We start from the raw sequence: 14,652 nt of genomic DNA, 5'->3' as shown, positions 1-14,652 counted from the left end.
ATGGCGGGGCTTTTACATTTAGGGGGTGGGCTATTTGTGCCTGTAAGCGCATATTTAAAATACACTAAAAAAAAAAACACACTGGACGTCCACTTTCTAAAAGTCCAGTAACGTATAGGATGTGTTGCAGATTTCATTTAAAATGGGAAAATGTGTATGTGTGCCCATTAATCTACAAACAACTCACAATGACAAAGTGAAAACATGTGACCAGAAAAGTTTGCAAATATTAGAAAAAAAAAAAATCAAGAAAACGAAATCCTAATCTTGTTTTTTTTTCTTTCAATATTAAATTCCTAAATAAATCTACTTCAGAGTTTCTTTTCTTAACATCAATACTGAGGTTTTCATTAATTGCTTAGGTTTATCACAAATAATATATAATTGCTTCTCTATCTATCTTTATACCTATGGGACGGCATATGAAACGATAGTGCCGTACCACAAAAAACAAATCGTTACACAATCACGATAATCTTTCCTGGCCGCAGATCCTGATCCTTTACACTGGCTGCCATCTCTCGAATATTAGAACAACATTAAAAACAGTGAAGGAATTCCGAGCCTATAATCAGACAGTAAGATTTCGTCATTCTGTTTTTGCTGCCCGCCGGGTAACCGGCAAAGCTGGAAACCTCAGCGCTGATTGGCTGTAAAGAAGCCGCTGTGCGTTTCATCACTCGATGGAGCTCAATGCGCATGTGCAGTAAATGCTGCCGGCTTGCTGCTTCTCTTTCGTCACGGTTTCGAAAGTGAAAATAACCGTTCTGTGCAAATGTACTTTTTGTTTGTTCTAAAATTTTACATTGATAATTATGAATGCTGTTAGGGTCATGTCTTGTTTTACATGTATTTTCCTATAAAACTATATTAATAAAAAGTTAAATGATGACGTAGTAAAAAAAGATGACAAATATCACAATGCACACAACACACGCGCGAGCACCTGTTTCCTATTTCTGTACGAATTCTTCAAGTATCTTCTAAAGAGCTTTTATTATTATTACTATTATGAAGAACCTTCCCTATATTTACATCTGTTATATAATGCGTTTATTATCTTTGTATATTTTTATGTCCTTTATGTTTCATTTTTTGACTGGACGTACACAATCAGCAATTCGTTACAAAATCACAACAAACTTGCCTGGCCAAATGGCCGGCTTGGCGGTGTAGTCTGATCTTTCACACTGGCTGCCATCTCTCGAACATCAACACAGCACAGTAAAGGAATTCAGAGCCTATAATTAGACAGTAAGATTTCGTCACTCTGTTCTTGCTGCCCGTAGGGTAATCTAGCAAAGGTGGAACCTCAGCTCTGATTGGCTGTGAAGAAGCTGCCGTGCGTTTCATCATACCTCGGAGTCCAGGCACGGAATTCCCAGCGTCGTCTTCTTAATAGAGCACAGTACGCATGCGCACTATAGCTGCCGGCGTTCCGCTCCCGTTTCATCATGATTTAGAAAGCGAAAGGAACTTTAGTGAGCTAATTCCTTTTACTTTTGAGAAAATGACCAAACGAAGGTGAAATGTCTTGTGGCGTGGGGTTCAGTACTCATCTACAATTTTTATTCTGTCCTTGTACTAAAATGTGGGGTTCCAATACAGAGTGAGACTCCTGCTAAACGACTATTGTCACACATAGTAAACAAAAAAAAACACATTAATTTAAAATTTGGTGACATATTTTAAATCCCCGATGTACATTTTCGAGCAACACCGTGCCACCTGTTGGTCTTTCAGCACTAAACTTTGTTGAGTCTGTCATAAAGGATTTATGAGGTGGCACGACGTGCTCTCGTGGTTGTAAGCCGTTGCTTTTCAAACTGGGTGCCATCAGGGTTCACTTGGTCGCTGTAGCAGTCCTGATAAAGTTGACGTTAAAAAAATAAAAAAAAATTCCTGTTTTAAAGATAGATTAGTCAAACATGCGCTTTACCTTCCAGGCTCCTCAGAAGGATGTAATACTTGGCTGGGACGAGAGGAGGCGCTGTTCGTAATGGTCGCCTCTCATTTTATTTTCCTCACATTGCCAAAAAGACAGCCACTGAGGGCAACTGAGATAGAGAAGCCTTGTTCCTTCCACCTTATACAGCATTAAAAGTAGATGACATCTGTTGGCATCGGTTGGCATGAATGGTAGCATTAATTTTTGGACCGGAGCAACAGTAGGTGCAGAGCTCCCCAATCTCTTCTCAATTTCTTTTACCTTTATTGAATATTTTGTTTTCTGCATTAAACTGGGTGATGCAGTTGGCACCCCAGCTTTTCTTCAGGACGCTCTAAAATCTATCACATCGATCATACCAATGTAGTTACAGCTCAGAGCAGAGGTTCTCAACCTGTGTGGTACATAAGCAACTGGCAGGTGGCATGAAGTATGTGAAGGAACAAACACAAAAAAAAAAATGGTGGGAAAAAGGCATGCCTTAGGAACAGCAGTCAAAACTCACCGTGAATCACAGGCCATGCTTCAATCCCACCACTCATGTCACGGTGCTCCTTCCACTTGACTCCTCTTCTTTCTCTCCAATCTGGCCTCATTCTCCTCCTCCTTGCCCACAACCTATGCCAATTCCAAGTCTCTCACTGCTCACATGGGGTCACTGTTTCAGTTTACACCTGTGTAATTAATACACCTTGAAAAAAGGACAAGTGTCTGTGTCTCTCTGTATATGTGCGTTCACCTTGTTGCCATGCCTCCATCATTCCAGAAGAAATAAAATGCATTGCTACAAATGTTTGTGCCATCGGTTGGAATGCAAAATGGTGCATCACAAACATTTGCAGGAATACATTTTATTTCTACAAATTTTTTTGAAGCTCCACCTGTTAGAATGACAGACAGTTGTAACATCATAAATATTTGTAGCAATGCATTTTATTTCTACAAATGTTTCTGAAGTGCCATATGTTAGAATGTAAAATGGTGCATCACAAACATTTTATTACTACATATATTATAAACTACATTCCAGTAGATGGTGCACTGCAAATGTTAACGCTGAAGTCTAATTTGATTACTTGCAATTGATTTCATCCTGTCTTAGATGGGCATCACAGCTACTAATAAAACAAATATATTTACTGTATCTATTATACGGCACCTTCTATCTATCTATCTATCTATCTATCTATCTATCTATCTATCTATCTATCTATCTATCTATTATACACTACTTTTAATACCTGTGTATCTATCTGCTATATAGTACCTGTCCTAACTATCCATTCGCTTTGTAGTGCGTTTCCTATCCGTTTCTCTAGCTGTTATATAATGATGTTCATATCAATCTCATATATTTTTGTCTTATATTGCGCCTTTAATCAATCAATCTATCTATCTATCTATCTATGGTGAGGCGGCCTTCTGCTGCTATGCACCTAAAATCTGGAATAGCCTGCCAATAGGAATTCACCAGGCTGATACAGTAGAGCAGTTTAAAACACTGCTGAAAACACATTACTGTAACATGGCCTTTTTATAACTTCATTTTAATCGTAATTTAACTTAATCCTGATACTCTATATGTTCAATCTCCGCAAAATAACTATTCATGGTGGCTCTAAAATCGGTACTGACCCCTACTCTCTTTTCTGTTTCTTTTTCCAGTTTCTTTGTGGTGATGGCCTGCGCCACCTCCACCTACTCAAAGCTTCATGATGCTCCAACAATGATGGACGGATTAAAAGGCAGAAGTCTACGTGACCATCATCATCATCAAGCCCTTCCGTGAGAATCCTAAATCCAAAGAGGACTGTTTCATTTATATTAGGTAGAATGCCCAGAGGGGACTGGGTGGTCTCATGGTCTGGAATCCCTACAGATTTTATTTTTTCTCCAGCCGTCTGGAGTTTTTTTGTTTTTTCTGTCCCCCCTGGCCATTGAACCTTACTCTTATTCGATGTTAATGTTGATTTATTTTGTTTTCTTATTGTGTCTTTCATTTTTCTATTCTTTAATATGTAAAGCACTTTGAGCTACTGTGTGTATGAAAATGTGCTATAGAAATAAATGTTGTTGTTGTTGTTGTTATCTATCTATCTATCTATCTATCTATCTATCTATCTATCTATCTATCTATCTATCTATCTATCTATCTATCTATCTATTATATAGTTCTTTATTTATCTATCTATCTATCTATCTATCTATCTATCTATCTATCTATCTATCTATCTATCTATCTATCTATCTATCTATCTATCTATCTCAGCGAGTTACCAAATGTCACTTTTTCGCTCATTGTTTGAAATTGCCTGCAGAACAAAATATGCGGCGCTAAGAATTTTGGAAAAGAGGAAAACGAAACACAATACGCCGCGTCTTCGTTTTTTTCTTCGGGTAATTTTGCAGTCTATCGTATAAATTTAAGGATTCCTTCACAATGCACACTCGTCTTCAAACGATCCTCTCAGACATCAAGTGTCTAAAAACGTCCCACTGACTGCGCTTCTCTTCCCCGTGCCGGACATTTAAAGGACAAGTCGTCGTGTCGCCCTCGTCATGGCTCATCTCACCATCTTTGCGCTGCTCATCCTTTCCTGCCTCTGCTCCGGCTTTGCCGCTTTGCCTCTCAAGTGCAACTTTCAGAGGAACTTCAACAAGGAAAACGTGGAGCTGCTTACGACTCTGGTGAGTTCACCTTCACGTGGCCGCCTCTCGGTGTTTGGGCTCTGCGCTGTTTTCTTATCTTTGTCTTCCTTCTTCTTCGACCAGGGAGGCGACTTCCCTAAGCAGTGCATTTGGGAGAAAATGAAAATTAATTTTCCAGTGGACTGCTACAGCTCTTCGAAGGTAGGATGACCTTCATAATGATGGACAGTTTATTTTATCAGAATGTCCATTTTTTTCTCTCTATCGATTATTCAAAACGTTAGTGTTTAGGCTGGCCTCGTGTTCCTTTAACTTTTGTAATTTTACAGACTGTAATCCATTCATTTATTTTTTCTTATTCTACTAAAGGCTCTCGTGCAATCTTTAGTGGCTTCTGCAGGTGTTTAAGATGGTCAGTTTTTACAATTTGTCTCGTGGTCCACTCGCTCGAATGGACAACACAAAGTGACCAGTCCGTGGGCAGGTCTTTGATATGAGAAGGGAATATGGGGTGAAAAGTCAGAAAGGCATTGGAGAAACATCCAAACTCCACACGATGACTGGAATTGAGGGCTCTGCCGCTGTGTGCACATGCGCAGACGTCTAAAGCGGCGCTGCGTGAAATGTCACCTGTGAAAAAAGAGGAGCTCAAAGTCAGATTTATTAGTCGTTTAGAATTTTTACTTCCTTGCACTAAAATAACTTGAGCTTGAGTTCAGAATCAAGTCGCCATATGCTTGGACAGCATGGAGTTTGGACCCCTTCGATTCACTGGTGCGGGCTCCTTCCGTGTAGACTTATCTGTAGTGTTGAGGTGGTCCTTGTGGAGCCCATCGACCAGCTGTCAGGTTTATTCGATTATCTTAATATGAGAGTGCCCGTTCCTGGGTTTATGGTGGTCCTTAATATGCGCCGAAAGGTGCAGGGATTTTGGCTCCCCGCCACTGTAAGCCACTTCAAATAACGAATGTATTTTTATGGAATTATTTTATGGAAAGTGATTGGAAAATCACGAGTACGTTTGTTTAATCATTAAACATCAGAACGTTTTATAGAAGAAACAGAACATAAAGTTTAAAGGAATCTTCAGGCTGACATGTTTAATGATATTTTATTTCTACAGACCAGCGCCAATGCTTTCATTTACAAAGTTCTGCTTCAAATTGAAAAGATTTTTATGAACGAGGGGATGCCATCGTCGTGGAATGAAACCTGCAAGTTGACGTTTCGCAACAACATTTTCACCAAAGTTCAGGAGTTCAAGAAGTGTGTAAGTCACTAAGGTCCTCTGATTCTGGCAATCTTGTTGTGCCCCACACTAATCTACACTCCATGGGTGACAGGGCCTTCAGCTGAATAGCGCCCAGACTCTGGAATAACTTATCGAAATTAATTAAATCAGCTGACTCCATGAATTCTTTTAAAAAACAACTTAAAACTCATCTGTTCAGGAAGGCTTTTTACTCTACTTGACTTTACTACCCTTCTCTCAGTTTACCTCTCTGTCAAGATGCTCATGTAACCTGCATGTGTGCTAGACCATCAATTCTGTTGTCTGTTAGGCTTTCTCTGAATTTACTGTCTTAATCTTCTTTATTTATTTATTTGCTTTGTACTATGCTATATACTGTATACCCTGCCATTCTATCTTATATTCTTTAAGTGCCTTGAGCATGGGAAAGGCGCTATATAAATACAAATGTATTATTATTATTAAGTTCTCGATGGTGATGGGGGTCCGCGATTTGGGACTCGTAACTCACTCCACAACTGGTCTGACTGCTGTTCATTGTTCCGTTTCTGTTAGCTTCCTGCTGATGCTGCTGATCTCAGTGACAGAAGACTGGTGACACATTTTGAGGGGCTTCAGAAGATTCTGAAAGAAAAGGTAACTTCATACATTTAAACGGATATTTACATTGACAACCCTGATCAATCCATGAAAGTAACGGGGGTCGAGCCTATACGGGGAGCACTGAGTAGAAGCAAACTCTGGACCGGACGCCAGACTAACAAATACAGCATTGCCTGGGTCACCAAAGTAACACACGCATAGAACATGCACTGCAACAGTTAGCGCATCACAACCTTTGTAGCAAAGCATTTTATTTCTAAATGTTTGCATGTTTCTACATGTGTACATGTTTATTTCTATGTTTATGTTTTTGATGCGCCATCTACTGGAGAAAATGGCATTCTGGGACAGACGTGGGCTTCTGACTCTGTATTCGAAAGCACGTGTTTACAACATATGAAAGGCACCATATAGATAGATAGATAAATAGATAGATAGATAGATAGATAGATAGATAGATAGATAGATACTTAAAAAAGCACTATATAATAGATAGATAGATAGATAGATAGATAGATAGATAGATAGATAGATAGATAGATAGATAGATAGAGTGAAAGGCACTATATGATAGATAGATAGATAGATAGATAGATAGATAGATAGATAGATAGATAGATAGATAGATAGATAGATAGATAGAAATACTTTATTTGTCCTGAAGATGAAATTAAACATTTACAGAAGGTACATACTGCAGGTTTACATTTAAAGGTACTGATATTTGAACAGAGCAGGTCCTTATAGTGTCCAAAAATCCAACATGCTAATTGACGTTTTATGGCTTACATAGATTAGAATATTCAACTATGGAACCCACTCTGGGCCCTCTGGAGGTTGTAGCAAAAGACAGAATGAAGACAGAGCTGAGTGCCATTATAAACACAGGTGCACATCCTCTCTGTAACACCGACACTGCGAACTGTCAATCAATATATTAGCGCCTCACTGTGACCATGACAGATAAGTCAGAAGGTTTTTGTTCTTTTTAATTATAACATTTTTTTGTCTTTCTGGTGTATCTTCAGATCTATCTATCTATCTATCTATCTATCTATCTATCTATCTATCTATCTATCATTATATAGTGCCTTTTATCTATCTATCTATCTATCTATCTCTCTTGCTGTCTGTGTGTTGCTCGATTAGTGCTGTCTGGGGTGGGCGTGTTTGAGTCGGTGGAAGCCGACGGGCGTCGACGTCTCTGTGTAAGCCTCTTTTTTTTCTCTTTTTCCTTTTTCTTAGAGATTTGTTTTAGAGTTATTGGTGTTTTTTTGATAAGTTTTTTTACTGTTAAGACGCGGCTTTGGCGGTTATCGCCATGGCCGTGTCCAAAGGCCGGGCACCTGGTTTGTTTCCAAAGGCGTTTGAAAGTCTTTCACGCCGCCATGGCGCTAAGGTCCTGGTGGACACTCAGGTTTCTGCCGAAGCTTGTGTGATGGGAGTAGGGAAAATAGTTGGTTATAAAAATGTTCTATCAGCAAGCAGAATGAATAAGGCTGTAGTCGTCTTTCTAAACGACGAGTCTCTCGTAAATAAACTTGTTGAAGAAGGGGTTGTTATAAATGGCGCATTAGTTCCTGTCCTGCCGTTATCAGCGCCTGCGAAGAAAGTTATTGTCTCTAATGTTCCACCTTTCTTAAAAAATGATATTTTACTAAGGGAATTGAGACGTTATGGGCAGATTATGTCTGATATAGTGCTTATCCCCCTTGGCTGCAAAATGCAGGAGTTAAAACATGTGGTCTCCTTTCGGAGACAAGTTTATATGATTTTAAATAATATGAATGAAGATCTAAACGTGGCCCTCAGGTTTAAGGTGGAAGGTGATGATTATGTAGTGTTTGTAACTTCTGATTCAATGCGTTGCTTTAACTGTGGCAGAGCTGGACACAAGGCGGCACAGTGCAAACATGAGCCCGTAGTGATGCCGGCCGGCTCTGCTCCGGTCAAAGAGAACACGGACGGGGTTAACGATGAAAACTGCGAGTCTGAGTATGAAAGTGAGGTGGAGAATATGGAGAAGGATGGGTCTGAGTGTAATGAGCGGTTGGATGGAGCGGGTGTTGTGTATGATCGGCCCGAAAATTTTCTGTCTAAAGACGCTCCAGAGAAGAGCGCGCTTCTTGTTGCCGAGGATATGGCGGCTGAAACTGAAAGTGCAGCGAGTAAAGTGAGCACAGAGCCTGAGACCAGTAGCAGTGAGGGACGACATTGAACACTCTTTCCGAGGGAGTTGCGCCAGTTGCCTCCGCTGTGAACGAGTCTCAGGCATCCGATGAAGCTGCACAAGTGCAGGCTGCTGAAGACGCGGTGCTGATAAAGCCTATCCCAGAGCAAGCCGTGGAAAGGCAGATGAATGAGAGGCCGATGGATGAGGTGTGTGAAGTGGAGAGTGGGAGTGCAAGTGTGAGCGAGAGGGATGAGATTTTCAAAGTGCCCGTCACAAACGAAAGATTAAATCAGAGAATACTAAGTCGGCAAAGAAAAGCCTTGTGTCCAGCGAGCCATCCAGTGAACGCAGCAACTTGTTCAAGAGTTACAGTGACTGTGACGTGGGCGACAGAGAGGATGAGGGTAGTGACACTGACACCTCCGTGAGAAGCGAGTCCTCTTCAAGATATACACTGGGAGGCGGATACAGCACCGCAAGTATACGGTATTTTTTAGAATTTATTGAGGGTAAGAGAGGGGTTAAAGTGGAGGAACACTTCCCAGACGTTCAGCTCTTCCTGGTGTCAGCACAGAGGGTGATGCGCAATGCCGTGCAGCTTGGCATGGACCAGAAAGAGTCAGTGAGACTAAAGAATTTGATCAGTAGGGTTAGGAAATCACTGCTTTAATCAGGATGGATTTAGTCCTACGTTTCTTTTATTTATTTGTGTTATGTATTTTATTGGTTACTCCCTTATGTCTTGAATTAATGGAATCTTTTCATATTGGGAGTCTGAATGTGAACGGGTGTAGGGGAGACGCAAAAGGGCTGCAGTTTTTGAGTATTTAGAGCAAAAAGGCCTTCACATTGCACTACTTCAGGAAACACACTGATATTAAGAATGAACAGGACTGGTTACGTGAATGGGGGGGTCAGGCTGTGCTTAGTCACGGATCTCATGTCAGTGCTGGGGTAGCTGTGATGATTTCCAAAACTGTGAATTTAAAAATCACTAATATTAGTGAGGTGGTGGCTGGGCGCCTGCTGGTGGTGCAGATTAAAGATGGGGATCAAGACCTCGTGTTAATTAATTCATATGCACCAACAAATGGTCGAGAGAGGATCTGTTTCTTTGATTCTTTGAGAAGAGTGGTGGAATCTTTTATTAATGGGGAAATTCTTCTACTGGGAGGGGATTTTAATTGTACTGATAACGCTCAGCTTGATCGAAATGGTACTGAGCCACATCCAGCTTCTGTCAGAGTATTAAATACTTTGTTACAGCAGACAGATCTGGTAGATGTATGGCGGATTAAATTTCCTACAGATAGACACATTTCTATGGCACGGTTAGACCGGTTTTACTGTTCAAGGCATCTTTTAAATTCAGTCACTACTACTTATATCTGTCCTTTCGGTCTTTCTCATCACTCTCTGGTGGCTTTAAAGCTCACCTTTTCAAAAAAAAACCTTTCTTTAAGTCTTTCTGGCAATTCAATGTTTCCCTGTTGGATGATTCAAACTTCCTTCAGTGCTTTGAGTTTTCTGGCAGCAATGGACCCTCACTAAATCCAAATTCACTTCCCTCAGACAATGGTGGGATGTCTCAAAAGTTCAGATTAAAGCTTTCTGCCAACAATACACCCAGCAAGTGACGAAGAGGAGTGTGGATCATATGAAAAGCCTGGAGGAGGACATCACTGAACTACACGCCACTCTTCAGAACAGTTTTGATAAAGACAATTTTGAGATTTTAACAGCTAAGAAACATTCACTGTCTCAGCTTCTGGAGTTGCAGGCTAAGGGAGCTTTAGTGAGGTCTCGCTTCCAGAATCTCAATCACCTGGACGCACCCACAAGGTTTTTTTTTAGTCTAGAAAAGAAGGAAGCACAGAGTAAGACAATTCATATGCTCCGTGACACCGACGGCCAAGAACTGTGCACTACAGGGGAGATAAGAGACTTTGCTGTCTCTTTTTACACAAATTTGTTTAAGGATGAAAGCATTGATGAAGCTGCCATGTCCGAGTTTTTGGAAGGTTTGCCAACAATTTCAGAAAAGTTCCGATTACATCTGGACATCGAGATCAGTCTTCAAGAACTCTCTGACTCACTTTCTAATCTGAATGTTGGAAAGACTCCGGGGATTGATGGGATTCCAACAGAATTTTATAAGCAGTTCTGGCATTTGCTGGGACCGGACATGCTTTCAGTTTTTCTGGAGAGTGTAAAGGTTGGTGAACTACCACTGAGCTGCAGGAGGGCGGTCATTGTTCTGCTACCAAAAAAAGGGGACTTGTGCCAAATCAAAACTGGCGCCTGTGAGCCTATTGTGCACGGATTACAAAATCTTTTCAAGGGCCTTGGCCAACCGCCTGAGGAATGTGATGGACTCCATAATTCACCCGTGTCAATCGTACTGTGTGCCTGACCGCTCAATCCATGATAATATATTTGTATTGAGGGATGTTATCTCAGCCTGTAATCTGTGCGGGGTTGATTTGGGGATTCTGTCTCTAGACCAGGAAAAGGCTTTTGATCGAGTAGATCATCGATACTTGTTTTATACGCTGAAAAGCTTTGGATTTGGGGAATATTTTATAAATATGATCAGGCTCTTGTATACTAATATTTTTGGCGTTTTAAAAGTCAATGGTTCTTTGAGTGCCCCGTTCTCAGTAAAGAGAGGAATCGACAGGGCTGTGCCTTATCTGGAATGCTCTACGCTTTGTCAATCGAACCGTTTTTACGTCAGATAAGTCACAAACTGCAGGGCGTGAGTTTTCCTATGTGCCCAAATGTTACTTTTAAATATTTGGCTTACGCTGATGATGTCGTCATTTTTGTCACGTCAAACGATGACATTAAAATGTTAATCTCATGTCAACAGATATTTGAGAGAATATCTTCAGCAAAATCAACTGGGCCAAAAGTACGCTTTTTACTTGGATCCTGGACTGCAAGTTCACCACCAGATCTGCCCTTAGAAATTAAGTGGGACAGAAAGTGTTTTAGATATCTCGGGGTGGTGATGGGTGCTGAGGGGTGGACAAAGTAATTGGGAAGGATTTTTAGATAAAGTAACAATGCGACTGAACAAATGGAGGTGGATTGTGACCAAGCTGTCTTACAGGGGACGAGTGATTGTTTGTAACAATTTGATAGCTTCTATGCTTTGGCACAAACTTGTGAGTGGGGACCCTCCTCCTGGACTTTTACACAGAATCCAGAAACTTCTGGTTGATTTTTTTTGGGTTGGCCTGCACTGGATAAAACAAAGTGTAATCTTTTTACCTTTGGAAGAGGGGGGTCAGGGGCTCATTGACGTTGTCTCTAAAGTTGCACAATTTAGACTTCAGGCTCTGCAGAAAGTTTTTTTTGTTTCTCACCCTCTGAGTTGGAGAGAGCTGGCATTGGGTTTCTTCAGACGAGTGGGAGGTTTACGTTTTGATAGACAACTTCTAGTGATGAACATTCACAAAATGGACCTGTCCAGCCTACCCCATTTTTACAAGGGAGTCCTATTAACATGGCACTTTGTCTTTAAAAGAAACTTTGTTACATCTGGTTGGTTGGTTGATGAGCCTTTAGTTTACAACTCTGTTTTCTCATGTCCTCTGTTGTTCAGCGATAGTTTTGTTAAAATACTCATCACAAATCAAATACTTACACTGTCCCAAATTTACGATGAGAGCAAGAAGTCTTTTATTGACCCAGCAGAGCTATCTTCAATACTGGGGGTCAAGTCGGTCAGAATAGTTCAGAGTTTTTTATCATTCATGGCCAAAGATTATCATCGGCTGAACAACTCGATCAGAGCAACAAACACGGAGATGGAGGTCTGCCCTGCTGTTGATCTGTCCTCACTCACCGACAATACAATCGTGACATTCCATAAAGGGGAAGTCGTGAGCTTTAAGTCTTTGTCAAAGGGGGACCTTTATAAATATTGTATTAAAATTATACACTTTACAGAACTAAAAACAGTTCATGACACGCCATGGAGAGACAATCTGGGGGTGGATGGTGGGAGTGCACCTGCTTGGAGGGAGCTGTATAAGAAAAGAAGAGCTGACCTGCAATGGAGAATTCTGCATGGGATTGTCGCTACAAATTCTTTTTAAAAGTAATTGAGCAGAAAGGGGATGATAATTGTATATTTTGTGGACAAAAGAAACTATATTCCATTTATTCTTGCAATGTATGAGACTCAGTTTTTTTAGTGAATTATGTAAAAAGTTAATGGGGAAATTTAATAATATCATGTTCATTCATGGTACAAAATACAACAAAAAATATCGGCAAAAAGCTCAGTTATCAAATTATCTATTGGGTGAAGCCAAACTAGCAATTTTAAAGAGTCGAAATAATAAACAATCTGGGACAGGGGCTGCTGATGCTGTCTTGATTTTAAAGATAAATGTATGATCTAGAATAACAATGGAATATACGTATCATAAATTGATGAATACATTAGTTATTTAAAAATGTGTGGGGAATTAAAGGGGTGCTTTGCTCAATTGAGGATGGAGAACTAAAAATGAATGTATGAGACATTAGTTAAGTTTTCTGTATTTGTATTTTGTTTTCTTAGGATGATGTTAGTATCTATCAGGTATTGTGTGCTGTGGAGGGGGGCGAACTGGTGCTCAACTGGGAATAAAAAAGTGGTGGGCATCAACAATATGCTTTTATTAATGTGCAGAGTAGGAGGAGTGTAAAGGGGGAGTAGTGGTGGTCTGATATTTTTTTGGCTCTTTTTGTTATATTCTGAAAATTGGGCTTGTTTGGTTTTTGACTGTGTATATTATTAATATTTTCAAATTTTATGTTCACAATAAAGGTCTTTTTAAAAATAAAAATATCTATCTATCTATCATTATATAGTGCCTTTTACTCTATCTATCTATCTATCTATCTATCTATCTATCTATCTATCTATCTATCTATCTATCTATCTATCTATCTATATAGTGCCTTTTCTCTTTCTGTCTAATTAACTCTCTGAAATGTCCTTTTTGTTGCAGAACTACAGCTTCTGTGCGTGGGAGGTGATCCGGGCAGACGTGAGGCGCCACCTGATTCAGTTACACATCCTGGCTAAGTGACGGCCATTCGCGGACAGCGCCTCCTGTGTTTTATAAAGCGCATTTATTCTATACGTCGTGTCTGGATATCCAGTAATGGTTTACCCAGCAATAACCCCGAATATCTCCTGACGGACATTTCAATCGTTGTTGATAAGGGCACTAAACACGTACGGATGGGTCAATTGTAACTCCTGCTGATTTAGGCATTATTTTTATGGCAACTATCTTTTATATTTATATTTTATTTTAATATTTATTTATATACAGTATTTATTTTTTATTATTTCTTTGTAATGGTTTACCTGTCATCTTTCCATCCATTTGTAATTTATTAAGTTGTGAAACATGCCCTGGACTCAAGACGTCGAGAACTGTGAAGTCCAGATATTTCAGTCTGCAGTATTGAGCGTGTGTGGGATGTCGCTCCGTTATCGGTGGGCTCCATTTATATCGAGCACTCCGTCCAGGGTTGGTTCCTTTTGCTGCCTCAACTCGATTAAGAGGCTCGTCAATAAGCTGATCTCTGAATGTAACCAGAATGTATCTAGAATGTGTAGTATTACACGTTTTATTGACTTTGAGTTTTTTATAATTTTTTGTTTGTGCTCTGTTAAAGCATTCATTTATAAACACATTTATTTATAGCTCAGTATTTATATTTTTTAACAACTGTGATATTTATATAATACAATAAATTGACAATGTTTGTAATGCTCTATTTTTATAATGTGAAACTCAAATAAATACCTTATACTGTACAAGTAAATCAGCATTTTTCACTTCATATATATATATATATATATATATACTAGGGGTCTTTGCCCCCTGTTCACTTTGCTCGCCCCACCCTCAACCCAAACCCCCATCCCGGGTGCCCTAGATGCACCAGCCACTTCACATCTCTGCTGCTCACGTTGTGGAGAAGAGGAGCTGAACACACGCTAAGGAGATGTGG

General features: G+C 40.0%; 1 protein-coding gene across 2 annotated transcripts; it reads left to right on the top strand.

The window, feature by feature from the left end:
- The first annotated feature begins 4,220 nt into the window (after positions 1-4,220).
- Positions 4,221-14,320, top strand: LOC120517984 (interferon alpha-13-like). 2 transcript variants are annotated; one of them, XM_039740529.1, is made up of 4 exons: positions 4,221-4,798; positions 5,721-5,867; positions 6,405-6,485; positions 13,635-14,320. In XM_039740529.1, exons 1-4 carry the CDS (start codon positions 4,508-4,510, stop codon positions 13,713-13,715), a joined length of 600 nt encoding a protein of 199 aa, XP_039596463.1. In that variant the 5' UTR covers positions 4,221-4,507; the 3' UTR covers positions 13,716-14,320. The 2 variants fall into 2 exon arrangements, 1 of the variants encoding a protein (XP_039596463.1); XR_005631158.1 differs by lacking the exons at positions 4,221-4,798; positions 5,721-5,867; positions 6,405-6,485 and adding an exon at positions 7,562-7,660 and having other exon boundaries at positions 13,635-13,723.
- Positions 14,321-14,652: the final 332 nt, after the last annotated feature.

Source organism: Polypterus senegalus, chromosome 17 (genome assembly GCF_016835505.1).
Source record: "Polypterus senegalus isolate Bchr_013 chromosome 17, ASM1683550v1, whole genome shotgun sequence".
In the NCBI taxonomy this organism is placed as follows: domain Eukaryota; kingdom Metazoa; phylum Chordata; class Cladistia; order Polypteriformes; family Polypteridae; genus Polypterus; species Polypterus senegalus.
This window is presented reverse-complemented; position numbering and strand designations above follow the sequence as displayed.

Coding starts and splice junctions, on each gene's coding strand:
- LOC120517984 (XM_039740529.1), top strand. CDS start 4,508: ATGGCTCATCTCACCATCTTTGCGCTGCTCATCCTTTCCTGCCTCTGC. Junction 5,868..6,404: donor TTCAGGAGTTCAAGAAGTGT/GTAAGTCACTAA, acceptor CGTTTCTGTTAG/CTTCCTGCTGATGCTGCTGA. Junction 6,486..13,634: donor AGAAGATTCTGAAAGAAAAG/GTAACTTCATAC, acceptor TTTTTGTTGCAG/AACTACAGCTTCTGTGCGTG.